The 17,479-nt window shown below is 55.1% G+C and overlaps 1 protein-coding gene across 2 annotated transcripts; it reads right to left on the reverse strand.

Moving 5' to 3' along the window:
* Positions 1-1,264: 1,264 nt before the first annotated feature.
* SHMT1 (serine hydroxymethyltransferase 1) lies at positions 1,265-17,025 on the reverse strand (the record flags this gene model as incomplete). Of its 2 annotated transcripts, XM_079724739.1 has the most annotated exons (11): positions 16,840-17,025; positions 15,316-15,461; positions 10,197-10,312; positions 9,778-9,938; positions 6,777-6,858; positions 6,180-6,392; positions 4,483-4,599; positions 3,201-3,323; positions 2,181-2,297; positions 1,640-1,750; positions 1,265-1,437 (listed from the first exon to the last, which is right to left on the reverse strand). In XM_079724739.1, exons 1-11 carry the CDS (start codon positions 16,933-16,935, stop codon positions 1,265-1,267), a joined length of 1,455 nt encoding a protein of 484 aa, XP_079580865.1. In that variant the 5' UTR covers positions 16,936-17,025. The 2 variants fall into 2 exon arrangements, with proteins under 2 accessions (XP_079580865.1, XP_079580866.1); XM_079724740.1 differs by lacking the exon at positions 4,483-4,599.
* Between the last annotated feature and the right edge of the window lie 454 nt (positions 17,026-17,479).

A 17,479-nucleotide genomic window follows, 5' to 3' on the forward strand; every position in this document is an offset into this window, starting at 1 on the left:
CTGGAGCACAGCCAGCTCTTCTGAGCCCGTCCTGCTTTGCGGTTTGGTTTCAGCTGTGGGGAGGAGGGAGCACTTGGCCATGAATCAAGTGCTGGTCTGGGCCCTAGCCTCCCGGGAGTGCTTGTGTGGTGGCCTTTGTCTCCTGCGGGGGGAAGAGTCAAGCTCCTGGGTGTAAGGCTGTTTCCACAGCTGCGGAGGTGGCAGCTGCCCTGCCCGCTGCGCTGGAGCCCCAGGGCGTCAACTGCAGCTGTGTTAAGGCCACGGAGAGAAGCATAGTGTGTGAGGACGTCGTATTTGTCCTTTTTTGGAAAGCTGTATTATTACTGCATGCTCCTTGTCGTGTGTGAGCGTGAGTCCCACCGGGTGAGCCGTGGCCACTGCAGCCAGAGTGAGAGCGTGCTGCACACACCACACACATGTCCGCAGCTCCCGGTGTGGCTGCACCAGAGTTCAACCAGTCATGCCAAACGAATAGTATGAGAAGTGTACTTTTTAAGAAATTAATTTATTTGAGTTGAGATATTTTTGAGATATAAAAATTGGTTGTATTTTTTAAAGCTATAATTCTTGTAGATATTCTGTGGTTAAAAATTTGTGCTTATTAAAAATGGTCATCTATGTTTTGCACTTGAGATTTGTGAAAAATAAAGTTTCTGTGGGAAGGTGACCTCTGGTTTCCTGATCACGGGAGGGAGGTGGTTGTCTGCTCAGCGGCTTGGGACTAGGTTCCCTGGCCTGCCTTCCCTGGGCTGGGGGAAGGGGACCACATCCCCCTCCTGCCCAGGTGCTGTAAGCGGGACTCCCACGGAGCTGGATGGCACCTGAACAGACCCGTCTAACTTGTGATTCTGATTGAAAGCACAGCAGAAGGGCCAGGACGCTCCCTCCTCGTTTGCGACGGTTATAACTGAGTCCTCCTTTGGTGCCCACCAGGGAACAGATAGCAACGGGCAGCTCTTCCAAGCTCGAACTTTGGTGCTTCTGGCTGCCGCAGCAAGTCAGGGAAGCCCAGTAACCCTGCCCTCCACCAGTCTGGATAATTAAGGCTGAATGGCTAAATTGTATTTCATTTTTCCAGAATAACTATACGTAGCTGTGAGAAAGTGAGGTTCATATTTAAACTCCTTAATAACTTGTCCCAGAATGACTAACACTGAGCCTTAAACAAATTTTGGTTTGTGAACAAGGTAAAAAAAGCAAAGTCCGAAAAGGGGCCCGTGTGGGGCCTCCAGGGCACTGGGTCCCTGGGCGGGCGGGCACTCCTCTAGAAGTCGGGCAGGCCGGGCAGAGGGAAGAGGGCGGCGAAGCTCTCCACCTCCGCCCTGAGTGCTGCCACAGCCCGCTGGTGATCCTCGGCCCCTGCCAGCTTCTCCGTGAATTCCTTCAGGGTGGCCTTCACCCCCACGGTGTCCTGGATCTGCAGGGTCAGCTCTATCCCTGCGCCAATGAGAGACGCCACTGCCCACGTGCCCCCGGCGGCCGGGCCCGACTGCTCTGCTGTCCACGCGCCCGCCACCCTCTCAGCCCACACCGTCTGCTGGGCGATGCTGTTTCCCGGCCCTGCTCAAGCCTTGACGCAGAGCTGTCCTTCATCCCGACCGCACAGCCCCGCGCGGCCAGTGTCCACGCCTCTCCTCACCTCTGTGAACAAAATGGGCAACTTTTTGGAAATCTTCTTCCAAGAGTCCTCGGGATGTCAGCGCCGGGGTCCCCAGGCGCAGTCCGCTGGGCCGCAGAGCGCTTTTGTCACCTTCAATAGAAACAGGCTCTGTCCCTGGGCTGCACCCATCTCCCCACTGACCATCGGGCACTGGGAAGGGGCTCGTGGGCAAAAGGAATAGGCCCATGGATGCTGGCTCACACCTCGGCTGCGCTACTTGAAATATCAGGAGAGCCGCCTTTTGCGACGTGGTCCTTGCTCCTGACACCAGGGCAGCATCTGTCTGGGTTTGAGGGGCGTCGCCCACATCTTATTCACGACCCGCTGAGAAATGCAGCCGGTTTTCCAGAGGCCCCAGCCTCCCTCTCCCTCTCCGTCCCCAGCGGAGTCAGCGCCGCGTCAGAGGGGGCGGGCAGGGGGGCACGGCCTGGCTCCTGTCCAACGCTGCACATCTTGTCCCCAGAGCCAAGTCACCATCGGCCTTGAGAGGTGCACACAGGAGAGGGCTGAGGACGCTTACCTGGGCAGGTGTTCTTGTTGCAGGCGATGGAACAGGCTTCCAGCACCTTCTCAGCCCGGCCGCCGTCCGTGCCTTTGGAGCGGAGGTCCACGAGGATCAAGTGGTTGTCAGAACCACCTGGAAACCAGGTTAGACACATGGAAGCCGACCCCGTGCTGAGCCAAGGGATCTTTCTCTTCCAAAGAAATGGGGGGTGTGTGACCCCCACCACGTGTCCTGCGGGGATTTCATCACCTGCTAAAGACCACATACCCCAGGGCCTCAGAGTTTGAGAAGAAGCACAGAGTAGTTTAAAAAGGGAACCTGAGGATGCAGAGGGGGCTGAGGGCAAACGGCCAGCCCAGACGGCCCACTGCCACGTCCCAACCTGTCAGGTGCCGGGGCAGCGCCTGGAAGCCTGTTGGGGTGATGACGTCATCTGGGAATGTCCCCCTTCTAAGTCCACCCTCAAGGCTCCCTCTAAGGGGGACTCAGAGTAGCGGGCAGTGGGCGATCTAGGTGACAGGGTGATGGGCACGTCAGGTGCAGACACTGACAGCCCACTGTGTGCTTCAACCCCAATCCTACGAGGATGATAGTATTTTCAAAGTGGTGCAGAAGAGATATGGAAGAACTTTCTGTAACGGCCCAAGGAATCTTCCAAGCACCTGATCTTCACTTTGAACTCTGGTTAATCCCCGGGTTAACTAGATCCCCATCGCTGACTTAGGCGATGACCACGGCTTCAAAGACGCATGTGGCCTAAGCGGATGCACGGCTCTGGACCCACAGCCCCCTTGCTTGCGGCGTGGCTTTAGGAACCTCAGACGCCCATTTGTAAAATAAGACCAGTGATTCCCAAGGCTGTCTCGAGGTTTGAACGAGGTCGTGTATACAGAGCTGAGGGGATCCCGAGTCACCCCAAGGCTGCGGCCACCGTGCCCAGGCCACGACCCTATAGCCACACCCTGACAGGGCCAGGACGAGACTCGAGCAGCCCCGAGGAGCAAGGACACCCTCGGGGCTCGGTTCCTGTCGTACCTGTGACCACTTTGTAGCCCAGCCCCATCAAGGCCTCGGCCAGAGCCCTGCAGTTGGCCAGCACCTGGCGCTGGTAGACTCTGAACTCCGGAGTCATGGCCTGCTTCAGAGCCACCGCCACCCCTGGCAGGAGATGAAGACAGACCGTGAGTCAAAGAAACACCCGTCTCCACTTGGGCTTCCCAGCTTCTCAGTGTCACCCAGGGCGGTGGGTTACATCTCCTCCCAAAATGATCCCTTTTAACCCTGCAATTACCCGGCTAAGCCTCAGACCTCTCTCTGAGCAAGTGCTTTTGAGGCGGATTCTCTCCAGCATGAAATTTCAGGCTAAGGAAATCACCAGGGGAGAGCTGTTCCCAGCAAGATGGATTTTATGTCCTTTTTAAGCTCGACGTATGTGAATGGATCACTTAGCTGCTGATGCTTTGATGCCAAATTATGCACCTTTCAGAGCAGAGCCCAGATGAGAGGTACAGGCCTGATCTACCTGCACACCCAGACTCCTCTGGGACCTTGTTCGATCCCCAGGGTTGCTTAAAGGGGCGCAGAAGATGGAGGAGGATGCAAACCATGTGCCCACGTCCTGGCACAGGAGCCCCCAGTCCGTGTGTGGAAAACGGCCTGGAGAGGCTGGAGGGCTGGCCTCCCACCACTGGAGGGCGCTAAGTGGGTGGGTATAAGGGGAGCCGCCCCTGCCCACTCGAGCCTAAAACTCCCCCTTCACTGCTCCCTGCACACCCCTTGCACACACCGGTACTTCTGACGGTCTCCCAATGGGGACGGGACACCTTTGTCCTGGCTCCTCCACCAACTGCTTTGCTCCAAAGACGGAGTAAAAGCTCTGAGGTCATCAGATTTTCTAAGGCTCGGGTACAACCAGAGAAGGAGTATGTCTATGACAGCTGCTGGGCCATCATGGAATAGGATCTAGGAGGTACCAGCGTGGCCCCAAAGACAAGGCCGAGGGTCAGACACAGGTGTCGCCGTCCCCTCCCCTGGAGGCCAGGAGACCAGGAGAGGGCCACCCGCCCGCTCACGTGCTCCTTCAGCTGTGCAGTCTTCCATTGTCAGGTCCCCTCCCCGTGGTTTCTCAGGGGCTCAGGTGGGGCCTGCCCGACTCAGTGGAGCGGCCATCACCTCTGTCCCTGGTGACATATGCACTGCTCCCCTTCCCTGCCTCGTTAGCACCTCTTAGACAGTGCACACGCTCTGGGGGACGGGCTGTGGGGGAACCGCCCGAGGTGTGTGGCTGCGGGGCCTGGGCAGGGTGGGTCTGCGTTACCAGCAATGGCGTGGTTGTGGGGCCCCCCCTGCAGGCCTGGGAACACGGCAGAGTTGATGAGTGACTCCAGGTTGTAGCGAGTCTCTTTGCCCGTCTTCGGGTCCACGCTGCGCACTCCTGGACAAAAGACAACACGGGACATGGGACAGGCGATTCCGTTTTCTCCCCTCCTGGACAGAGACCCGGCCCCACTCCTGGAGGCGATGCTGCAGGCCAGGGAGGGTGCTTGCTCCCAGGGGGGGCTGGGTGGGGGAACCACCTTTCAAAGGTCAAAGGAAGGGGCTTCCCTGGTGGTGCAGTGGTTAAGAATCCGCCTGCCAGTGCAGGGGACATGGGTTTGAGCCCTGGTCTGGGAAGATCCCACATGCCACGGAGCAACTAAGCTCGTGTGCCACAACTACTGAGCCTGCACTCTAGAGCCTGCAAGCCACAACTACTGAGCCCACGTGCCTAGAGCCCGTGCTTGGCAGCAATGAGAAGCCCATGCACCGTAACTAGAGAAAACCCGCGTGCAGCAACAAAGACCCAATGCAGCCACACACACACACACACACACACACAAGAGGTGAAAGGAAGGATGAAAATGTTCCTCCACTGATAGTAACAAAGAATATGCCTCGGGCATATTTCCTCAAAGAACTGTCCAAGAGAGCAGTCTTCCAAGATGACTCCTTTGGGGGAGACGTGACTCATTTGGCCAGAAACGGAGAAGCTTCCTTTCTGAGAAAAGTTAAGGACCAATAATAAGAGCTGCCAGTGTCTCCATGGAGCTTCTTGTGAGCCAGCAACGGCTCTGAGCAGTTTCCCTAAATTCATTCATTCGATCCTCACGACAGCAGTCCCCAGGGACAGGCACTATTATTATGATCCCTACTCTGGAGGTGAGGAATTGAGGCACAGAGAGGCTGCACAACTAGCCGAAGATCACACAGCACATCCATGGCACAGCCAGGACGTGCTCCGCCGGGAGGGTCAATCGAATGTCACCAACATACACTGGGGAAAACAAACGTCTCCCCAGCGGGTGGGAAAGGCCGCCTGCCTCAGAAACCTCAACACAACTGAGGAGGGGCCTCTGAGGGGCACAGAGGCAGCAGGGCCCAGAGAAGCCCAGTGGGCACATGGTGTATCGAGTCCTGGCCAGCGGCTGGGCAAGGGGGTCCCACAGGGGGTCAAGAGAGATGCGGTCACCAGAGGGGGGTTCTCTCTGCTGACGTGAGGTTAGTGCACCGGGACTGAAGACTATGGGACCCTAATCCTGCTTCTCAGGAATGGGAATCCCAAATAAGGGGACACATACACGTAGGCTCCATTATGGGAAGGAGAAATCCCTCACTCAAGCGAGGAATTCCTCACTCAAACTACAGTTTACACATCAGTGTCTTATGGTTTGATTACTGAGTCCTTCTCTGGGAGAAACATGCTACAGTAAGTTCACCAAAATAACGCTGCACCGCGAGGTCTCCTGGAGCCCCGCCAGCCACGCACACCCTCCTGTCACCCCAACATCTTCCACCCAACAGGATAAGTTGAGCCACAGGACGCTGGCCCCCAGGACACCCTTCCCCTTCCCCCGGACCTGGACAGCTGTGCTCAGGGCTTCCTGCTCTTTACAGCATCTGGCTCAGTCTTCCCGGCTCCCTAAACTGACTATGGACCCCAAGGAGAAAGGCAGCCCCGGCCCCCCAGGAGCGCACCCTTCCTGTAGAAGATCATGCCGGCGCGGCAGCCCCGCAGGGTCTTGTGGGTGGTGGTGGACACCACGTGGCAGTGCTCGAAGGGGGAGGGCACCACGCCGGCTGCCACCAGCCCGCTGATGTGGGCCATGTCGGCCATGAGATATGCCCCGTTGTCGTCAGCGATCTCACGCAGCCGGGCATAGTCCAGGTTCCGGGAGTAGCAGCTGGTCCCTGAGACGGCAAGGGTGACACAGTCAGCTTGAGGGCAGAGCCGCCTCGGTTGGGCACAGTGTCTGGAAGCCGGCCTTGCCCCCTCTAAGGCCTGAGGATGGAAACGAGGGACGCCTGCAAATCCCGCCTGTGCCAAAGGCGACCCCCTGCTCTCTGCCCGTGTTGCGTGGCTGGGGCGGCCCCTGGCCATTACCAGCCCAACTAGGCAGGGGCCAACATGTCCAGATGCTTCTAGGGAACAGCGCAGGACTAACGGTCCTGAGAGAAAAGGAAATAGACCCAAGCAGCTCAGCTGCGTGGCAGAAACCAGCAGCGAGTGAGGACAGGGTGGGAACAGCACACAAGCTTGTTTGACAGGGGCTGGGGCCCCGTCGGGCTCCTCACCTGCAATGATGAGCTTCGGGTGGAAGAGGCGGGCATTCTCCTCCAGCTGGTCATAGTTGATGTAGCCGGTGTCGGGGTTCACCTGTGGACAGCACGGAGACGGGGGCTTGGGCCACTTCCTCCTGCCCGGCTGTCGAGGGTAAGAGGACTCCCTCCACCTGCCCAGAGCTCTTTGCTGCCCTCGCGGCCAACCAGGGTTTGAGGGCGAGACGGGGCACAAGCGCTTAGGCAACCAGGCATCATGGCTCTCGGACAGGATGCCCTGGGGGTCCTGGGGGAAGAGCAAGCCCTGCTCCTGACTCGCCGCAGAAGGAACCAGAGGGACAAACACGCAGCACGTGTGCAGGTGCAAAGGCCCCGCTGCCTCACCCCATGTCCGTCTAGTCCAGACACATGAGGCGAAAAGAAGAGAGAAAGGCTCGGGGACCCAAAGGCCACCCAGGCCGACACTACTCGGGCACTTCGATTGTGCACCACGAGGGCCTGGGCACCAAAGGTGAGCCCCTTAGAACCAGTAATGGATCAGCAAGGCCCCCGGATAGAGAGCTGAAAAACAAAGGTCAATTATATTTGTGTGTATATATATATAAGCAGGAAAAAATAGAAAACGAAATTTTAATGTCATTACATTAGTTTCGAAAAACTGTAAAATATTTAACAAAAGATGAACAAGACCTCTGCACAAAGCACTATTGAGAAAAACTTAAAAACACCTAAAAAGAGTAATTAAGGCAGCGTGTGCTTGCAGGATGATCTGACGGACAGAACTGAGCCCAGAAGCAGAATCCCTTGTGCTGGAAGGCCACCCGCATGGTGAGGACGGGGGGCCCTGCAGGAAGGAGGCCTTCCGGTCACAGCACTAGGCCAGGTGGGTGCCCACCTGTCACCTGGGCGCCGACCTCACCCCATACACAGAAATCCCTTCCCAGCAGACCAGGGATCCATATGCAGCATGTAAAACACAAAACTTTTTTTTCTCGGAGTGGCGGGGGGGAACACATTTCTTAGTAATTTCAGTTTATTAAAGTTGTGTTAAAGCACTTGTGCTGGGGAGTGGGTATAACCACAGAGGGGTCGCTGTAGGGAGACTTTAGGGGCAAGGGAGCCCCTGGGGATGAGGTGGTTGGAAGCCCCTGCCCTCAGTGGGGGTAGGATTCAGGTTGGGTGGGTGCCCTTTCCAAATGAAAAAGGTGCCTACAGCTTAGCACAGTTACAGAGCTCACGTGAGACGGCGCTGGGAGCAGCTGAAGGATGCTCTGGGGCTTTGTTTCAAGGGCGTGAACCGGTTCCTCCCCAGTCACCTGCACTCGGTGAAAACTGTTGTCTTTTTTTTTTTTTGCGGTATGCGGGCCTCTCGCCGTTGCAGCCTCTCCCATTGCAGAGCACAGGCTCCGGACGTGCAGGCTCAGCGGCCATGGCTCACGGGCCTAGCCACTCCACGGCATGTGGGATCTTCCCGGACCGGGGCACGAACCCGTGTCCCCTGCATGGGCAGGTGGACTCTCAACCACTGCGCCACCAGGGAAGCCCTTGAGTGTCATTTTGATTTTTTTATTTTATTTTATTTTTTGCAGTACCCGGGCCTGTCACTGTTGTGGCCTCTCCCGTTGCGGAGCACAGGCTCCGGACGCGCAGGCTCAGCGGCCATGGCTCACGGGCCCAGCCGCTCCACGGCCTGTGGGATCTTCCCGGACTGGGGCACGAACCCGTGTCCCCTGCATCGGCAGGCGGACTCTCAACCACTGCGCCACCAGGGAAGCCCGAAACTGTTGTCTTAATAAAAAATCAACAGCTGACCCACAGTAAAAAATTGGACATAATTCTAAAAAAGTTTTAAAAGAGATTGATTACCAAAAAAAAAAAAAAAATCTGTTGCTACTCTCTCCCTCCACATTTTGCTTTTTAAATTTGTGGGATTTTTTAAAAAGGTTTTTTGTATCTTTTTAAATCTTGAAAATTCAACAATACAACAGCTCCTGGAGGGATTCACAGGCATTCGTCACAAACTACAGAGGGGCCAGAGCAGCAACAGGGAGTGGAGAGATTCCTGCTGCTGTTCCTCTCTCTGCCCGTGTGGGGCGACTGCCGGGAGGTGACAGTCCTGCTGTTCCTCTCTCTGCCCGTGTGGGGCGACTGCCGGGAGGTGACAGTCCCGCAGAGAGGGCAGGGGCTGGGGAGGGACCTGGCAGGGAGGCAGCCCGGTGGGCAGACGAGGGAACCCGCTGGCTGGATTTTTCGAAGAGCAAAGTTAGCTCAGCGAGCGTAGTGCTGCGCGGCTGCCGTGGCTCGGTCGGGGGCGGGGGCCACGTGGAAATGACCAGGAACGGCCATTCGACAAGAAACACCAGAGACGGGTCCGGACACAAGGAAGCAGCACCCTGTGCACAACCGCACCACAAGCCACGATGCAGGTTACCTGCTGTCCACCCCACTCTGGTCATCCCTGTTGATAAGCCGCCACGCCTCTGCGAGCCCACCAACCTTACACGTGGTTTTTGACCACACTGTTTGTGATGACGAGGGCCGGTCCCATGCTGGGCACAGGTGGGTATTGGGTGCAGCTGGGTGAAGTCAGGTCTGGCGGGGGCGGGGGTGTAGACAGAGGCTACTCTCACCATGCCAGGCGTGGGTGGCCGCACAGCCCCGGCTCTAGCTCCCCAGCTGCAGGGACTCGGCCGGCGTGGAGGGCTGTGTGCTGGGGCCACCCCTGGGGGGTCTGTTTGTCACCCCCTCTCCCCGGTTCTGGACCAGCCAGCACCCCGACTGCGGCTGAAAGCCCTGGGCAGTCGCCTCCCCGCCCGTCTCCCTGCGCCTCAGCTCAGCCCCTAGCACTCCGTCCCCTGCAAGCCCTGAGCGCCCGAGGGTCCCCAGGGCAGGGAAAGGACAGTGGCACGGGTACTTCCGGAGGTGCCCGGGAACGAAGCTCCATATTCCCATGGGCGCACCCAGTGCTGGAGGCTTTGAGAACAGGCTGTGGAGCTGCGGAGAGACGCACTTGTACCTTGTAGGGCATAGATTCGAAAAAGATGGACGTAGCAGAGACCTTCTTCTTGTTGGTCATGAACCCATGGGTCAGGTGGCCCCCATCGGGCAGGTCCAGGCCCATGATGCGGCCATGGGGCTCCACCAGGGCTGTGTACACCGCGAAGTTTGCTGGGGAGCCTGGAGCGGGCAGACCAGGGAGGTGTGATTACTCCTGCCCACAAGGCCGTCGACCAGGGTGGCCAGAACAGGCCTGGCCACGATGCACTCCTCTGGCCCCAGGTGCCCCTGGTGGGGACATTCAGAGATGGGGGCTGCCCGGGAGGCGCTCATGCAGCTAGCAGCCGAGGGCGATAGGGGAAGACCCCAAGCCCAGCGGGATCCCCAGGAGGCTGGCAGGAAGGGGTCTGCCCAGGCCTGTCTGGACGTGGTGACTACCTGAGTAGGGTTGGACATTGACTCCCCAGCCCTGGGGGTCCAGGCCATAGACCTGCAGCGCTCGCTTCTGACAGAGGACCTCCAGCTCGTCGATGAATTCCGTCCCGCCGTAGTACCTGCGGGGAAGGCAGGGGACGTGAGCCCACGCAGCCCACGTCTGCACTGAGGACGGAGGAGCAAGGGTGAGAATGCACACCCTGAACCCACACGACAGCTTCCGCCAGCGCCCAGGGGGCTGTGTCTGCCCATCTGTAAGGAGGGGCGGATGGACCTTAGGGACACTGGCATGGCTGTGTGATCACCTATGTAAGGTGCCTACAGGAGTCAATTCACAGGGGCGGGGTGGGGAAAAGTGGTTGCATTCTAATAAAATTTTACTTTTGGTTGAGTAATTCCATATCAAAATTTATCATGCATTTGTATTTTTTATTATTTGTATACTAATACTTGTACTAACTCAATCCAGAAGAAAATTTTAACACTTAGGCCTTGTGGTCACAAACAGCTTTAAAAATTTTAAACTAAACGTATATACATTTTTTGAGTATAGTGAAAACCACGTAACATAAAATTTGCTGTCTTAACCATTTTCAAGCATTCAGTTCAGTAGTGTTACATTGACAGTACGTTCACGTTGCTGTGGAACAGATCTCCAGGACACTTTCATCTTGCAAACCTGAAACTCTGTACCCACTGAATAGCAGCTCCCCACCCCCTCCTGCCCCTGGAATCCACAGTTTTACTTTGTTCTGACAATTCCAGGAACTTCATCTACGTGGAATCATATAGTATTTGTCTTTTTGTGACTGGTTTATTTCATTGAGCATAACGTCCTCAAGGTTTATCCATGTTGAAACAAGTGTCAGGGTTTCCTTCTTTTTTGAGGCTGAAGGACATTCCAGTGTATGGATGGACCAGTTTGTGTATCCACTCATCCATCAGTGGACACTCAGGTTGCTTCCACCTTTTGGTGCTTGTGAATAATACTGCAATGAACATGGGTGTACAAATATCTATTTGAAGTCCTGCTTTCAACTCTATTGGCTAAACACCCAGGAGTGGGATTGCTCGGTCATATGATAGTTCTATTTTTAGTTATTTTTAGGACCCTCCATACTGTTTTCCATAGTGGCAGCACCGTTTCACATTCCCACCAACAGTGCACGAGGCTTCCAGTTTCTCCACATCCTTGCCAACAATTGTCATTTTGTTTTTTTGATGGTAGCCATCCTAGGGGGTGTGAGGTGGTATATCACTGTGTTTTTTGTTTGTTGTTTTTTTGCGGTACGCGGGGCTCTCACTGCTATGGTCTCTCCCGTTGCCGAGCACAGGCTCCAGACGCGCAGGCTCAGCGGCCATGGCTCATGGGCCCAGCCGCTCCACGGCATGTGGGATCTTCCCAGACCGGGGCATGAACCCGTGTCCCCTGCAGGCAGACTCTCAACCACTGTACCACCAGGGAGGCCCTCACCATGGTTTTCATTGGCATTTTCCCGATGGTTAGCGATGCTAAACATCTTGCGTATGCCTGTTGGCCAGAGTTACTGTTTCATGGGTACAGAGCTTTGCTTCCACAAGATGAAAAAGTTCTGGAGATGGATGGTCACCATATCGAGAGTGTACTTAATGTCACTGAAGTTTTCACTTAAAAATGGTAACTTTTACGGTATGCGTCCTCACAACACTTCAGACACCAAACGTGTGGGGTTTTTTTCCCTCACACCGACCAGCTCTGACAACCCTGTTGCCCTACAGTTCAGTTCTGGCCTAGCTGCCCCGAGTTAGCGCCAGACCTACAGGACCTGCAAGGTTCGGGCCCCCCCATTCCGTGTGATGAGCCTGGGGTTCCTGTAACACCCCCTTAGGTCCAGCAATTGCTAGAAGGACTCACAGAACTCAGGGCGGCACTTTACTTACTGTTCCCGGTTAATTATAAAGGACACAACTTGGGCTTCCCTGGTGGCACAGTGGTTAAGAATCCGCTTGCCAATGCAGGGGACAAGGGTTAAAGCCCTGGTCCGGGAAGATCCCACATGCCGCGGAGCAACTAAGCCCGTGCACCACAGCTACTGAGACTGCACTCTAGAGCCCGCGCACCACAACTACTAAGCCCGTGTGCCACAACTACTGAAGCCCGTGCGCTTAGAGCCCGTGCTCCTCAACAAGAGAAGCCACCGCAATGAGAAGTCCGCGCACCGCAACAAAGAGTAGCCCCTGCTATCCGGAACTAGAGAAAGCCCGCACACAGCAATGAAGACCCAATGCAGCCAAAAATAAATAAATAAAATAAATTTTAAAAATAAATAAATAAATAAAATAAAGGACACAACTCAGGACAAATGAAGAGATGCATGGGCAGGGTATGGGGAAGGGGCTTGGAGCTTCCACGCTGCCCCCCAGGCGCCACCCTCCCAGCACCTTGATGTGTCCGCCAGGCAGCACGGTCCCCAAGCCCCGCTGCTCAGGGTACTATGACGTCTGACTGGTGAGATCGGCTGCCACGACTGACTGGGTCTCCAGCTCTCCAGTCAGGCCACCAGCCCCCATCCCGAAGCGCTCGAGGGGCCACCAAGTGCCACCCCCTTAACCCACACTAGGTTCGGTGGGGAGGGCTCATCGTGAGTAACAAAAGCTGCTCAAGGGATCTGGGAGCTGTGTCGGGAATGGCACAAAGCCCCGATACCCTTCTACCATACTCTTGGGGTCCACAGAATTGAACACTTTACCTGAGGGAGACTGAACGGCACACATATTACATCTCAATAAAACTGTGATAGAAAATAAAAACCAGAACTTTGTTTTTCAACTTGTATCAGGCAGCTGTTAATGCTAGATCAATATTATTTTCAAATATTAACTCTGATCACTAATAATGTTCCAAAAGGTTAACTGACGTTACTAACAAAACATGAAAATGAAAATGGTTAATAATCACCTCTTAAAAGAGTATTTTACCATGAATAAATGAGTTAACTATCTACACACCTATTTAAGTTTTTTTTTTTTTTTTTTTTTTTTTTTTTTTTTTTTTGCGGTACACGGGCCTCTCACCGTTGTGGCCTCACCCGTTGCGGACCACAGGCTCCGGACGCACAGGCTCAGCGGCCATGGCTCACGGGCCCAGCCGCTCCGCGGCATGTGGGATCTTCCCGGACCGGGGCACGAACCCGTGTCCCCTGCATCAGCAGGCGGACTCTCAACCACTGCGCCACCGGGGAAGCCCCCTATTTAAGTTTTTAACAACAGTCTTATTTGGTTCAGGGAAGGAAGTGAGAACCACAGAACTAATCTTACAGCTGAAAGAGGCTTCGCGGACTGATCTGGAGGGTCCCTTCTGCCTCACACTCCCTGCTCTGTGACCCAAAGGGCCTGGTCTCCCACAGCTTGCGGGAGAGCAGCCCACGCCAGGGACAGAGCTGTGGACTGGAAGGATGTCAGGCTGCACCATTTTCCAGGGGAGCAAAGACAGGACGGGATCTGAGGTCACTGCAAGTCTCCCACAGAGGCAGCTGGGAGGGGAGCTGTGGCAGGAGCCACGTGGCAACAGGGCCCATAGGACTGAAGCAGCCTCCTTCACATATTCTCCAATTCCTTATCTGAAAAGGGGTGAGCATGCTTACTTTGTGGTCGGGCTGTGGATACCTAAAAATGAGGGCATGTGACCACGCTTCACACTGCTAAAATGTGAGAAAATGAGGCTCGGGGGTGAAGAAAGTCAGAGAGTGCTCAGGGAGAGGCAACGCGGTCCCGGCTGCTGTCCCTCCCCACCCCGACTTTCCCCTCCATCCCCTCCTCCCCCCTGCCCCCACCTGCCCTGGCGCCCCATTCTGTTCTGAGCTAGGGATTCGGTTTTGGCCTGGGATCCAAGCCACGATCTTCAAGTCGACTTGACCCTCCAGAGCGGATGCCCCTCACTCATGTCGCCATGGGAACAGGGCTGGGGGGGTACTGCTGTGGCCATGGCACCCTCAGCCCCAGCAGGAAGCAGCAAGGCTTCTGTACCACACCTCTCTGCAGAGGCACCTAAGCATCTTCTACAAGGTCAGCTGTAAATGCCGGAACCCCCGGGGCAGCCTGGGGTTTGGAGTGTGTGTGGTTTTCCAACATCAACGGCCAATTCTCGGACACCAACTAGGTGCCCAGTGATTCCACTCGGTTCCAACACTGATCACCCAGAGTCAGCACGGACCCACAGGCTGAGGGCTCAGGCCCACAAGTCTACCCCCAACTTCAGACATCAGGAGAAAGTCCCCGGTCACCAGGCCACCCGCACTGCTGCCCAAGGTGGCTACAAATTCTGGGGTGCTCACAACCCCCTCAGGTTGGGTAATTCACTGGAGCAACTCGGGACTCAGGAAAGTGCTTTACTTATGATCACTGGTCTATCACGAAGGACTCACCTTGGGAACAGCTGAATGAAGGAGATGCGTGCGACAAGGTAAGGGAGGTGTGTGAGCCACAACCACTGCCCTCTGGCTGCCCCGCCCTGCCCCTCCCAGGGGGTTGGGTGTCGGAGGGCCAAAAGTGCTGACCCTCTAATCAGTGTAGAATGGCATCTCCACTCCAAGGTGACCCTCCCTTTTCCGTGTCCTTTGGGACACAAGTGTACAAATTTGCAAAAACCTCGTGTTAAATTCTGGAAACACCATCTTTGCCTGATGATGACTGTAATAAAAACCAAAAATGAATATGACTTCTTGTGGTTCTCAGGGTGAAGGAGTTGACTGAAATCACTGGGTAGGTAAATCCAGCATTGAAAATGCAGAAACGCTTTCTAGTATGAGAGGTTATCTTCATTTCGGGGTCCCCTTCCTGCTACGGATGCAATTCCCCACACAACCTTCCACTAAGCACTGACATTCCTCTGGAGGTTCAGCCACAGCCGGCAGCTGCACCTTCGGGCCTGGCTGTTATTCCAGAAAGGCCCCAGGGGGATGGTTCCAACGGACCCCGACTATCCTGCCCTGACAGCATTGGTGCTGCCACCCTCTGGGAATTTTAAGAGAGGAAACAGAAGGCCCCACTGTTGAGAACCTGGCTGTTTGCTGAAATTTCCACAGTTTTAGACTCCATCCTGATTTCACTGCCTCGGAGGCAGGCCTGGATGACACTCACGTACCTTTGGCCCGGGTACCCCTCGGAGTACTTGTTGGTTAAGCAAGAACCCAGGGCCTCCAGAACAGCCCGGCTGGCAAAGTTCTCTGAGGCGATCAGCTCCAGTCCGACCCTCTGCCGGTTACTCTCCTTCTTAATGATGCTGTACACCTGACGAGAAGAAAACAGGCGCTGAACACTGGGACGTTTCAGTTGAACGTTTTGCTCTGATCAAAGCTATAACCAAGTAAAGAGAAGAGACACTATTACACACTCATACTCTGCCCTCAGAAGCCGAGCATAACCGGACTAAGGTGATTCCCACAGCACCTAAGGAACAGAGGAAATCTTCCTCAAAGCTTTTACCACCTGGCAAGGAATTAATAGGAAATGAATTAAGGAAAACAAAATGATGGAAGAGAAGATGATCCTTAAAACACATATCCCACAGAATTTTAAATTCTATAACATCTTGTTCTTTTTTTTTTTTTTGCGGTATGTGGGCCTCTCACTGTTGTGGCCTCTCCTGTTGCGGAGCACAGGCTCCGGACGCGCAGGCTCAACGGCCATGGCTCACGGGCCCAGCCGCTCCATGGCATGCGGGATCCTCCCGGACCGGGGCACGAACCCGTGTCCTCTGCATCGGCAGGCGGACTCCCAACCACTGCACCACTAGGGAAGCCCCCATCTTGTTCTTTTCATCCCTACAGTTCGCCAAGTTTTCCCTCCTGAACCTTGTTCCTTGCTCCCCTTCCTTAAAATAAAAGATGTTTAGATAAATCCACAGAGACAGAAAATAGACCAGTGGTTGCCTAGGGCTGGGAATTTGGGGGTGGATGGGGTGACTGCTAATGGGTTTGAGGTTTCTTTTTGAAGGGATTAAAAGGTTCTAAAAGTGATCGTGAATACTCTAAAAACCACTGAATTGTGTACTTTAAATGGGTGACTCGTATGGTAAGTGCATTCACTCATCTCACATATAAAGCTGTTGTAAAAATACGTAAATAAAAGATGCTTCTAGAAATACTCCTCTGGGGCTTCCCTGGTGGTGCAGTGGTTGAGAGTCCGCCTGCCGATGCAGGAGGGGACACGGGTTCATGCCCTGGGCCGGGAAGATCCCACATGCCGCGGAGCGGCTGGGCCCGTGAGCCATGGCCGCTGAGCCTGCGCGTCCGGAGCCTGTGCTCCGCAATGGGAGAGGCCACAACAGTGAGAGGCCCGTGTACCGCAAAAAAATAAAAAATAAAAATAAATAAATAAAACTGAAATACTCCTCTGAATGTAAGGAAAAACGTAAGGTCAAATCTCAATGACCGGCCGGTCCCCCTTCCCTCGGGAGCAGCCAGCACAGTGCTCTGCACCTCGCAGAAACTCAAATATTTAAATTTACCCTCAAAGGACTTTTAGCCACTTTGCAGCCACTGCCTATAAATCCGCCCTCTTACCCGAACCACAAGGCTGTCCCAAACACGGTTTATTTCTAGTGAGAACTAGAGGTCTGAACAAGGGCCTCCAACATCAGAACACCCGAGAGGACCCGCAGCCTCACCTCCATGTCGCAGTCTTTCAGGGGCTGCGCCAGCATCTTCTCATGCGAGGACCACAAGTTGGCATCCATGGGGGCTCCATTGACGGGAGTCGCCATCGCGCTGGTTCAGAGTCGCCTAAAAATGGGAAAACTTCCAACATTAAACTCAGTCACAGCTTGGGGCTTCCCTGGTGGTTCAGTGCTTAAGAATCCGCCTGCCAATGCAGGGGACACGGGTCGAGCCCTGGTCCGGGAGGATCCCACATGCCGCGGAGCAACTAAGCCCGTGCACCACAAGTACTGAGCCCGCGTGCCACAACTACTGAAGCGCGCGCGCCTAGAGCCTCTGCTCTGCAACAAGAGAAGCCACTGCAATGAGAAGCCCGTGCACGGCAACAAAGAGTAGCCCCTGCTCGCCGCAACTAGAGAAAGCCTGTATGCAGCAACGAAGACCCAACGCAGCCAAAAATAAATAAGTAAAAAACCCTCAGTCACAGCTCAGTACCACCTGTCAGTTCCCAAGTCGCCAAAGTACTGACACACCTGGAGACCACAAGGACTCTGCTGCAGAACCACCACGGGGGCTCCCTGCTGGTCACGGGTTCATCAGGAGACCCGCCCTCCTTGCCTCGAGGCCGAACCAGCCTCAGGGAGCCCGACA

The sequence above is a fragment of the Hyperoodon ampullatus genome (genome assembly GCF_949752795.1).
Source record: "Hyperoodon ampullatus genome assembly, chromosome: 19".
Lineage (NCBI taxonomy): Eukaryota > Metazoa > Chordata > Mammalia > Artiodactyla > Ziphiidae > Hyperoodon > Hyperoodon ampullatus.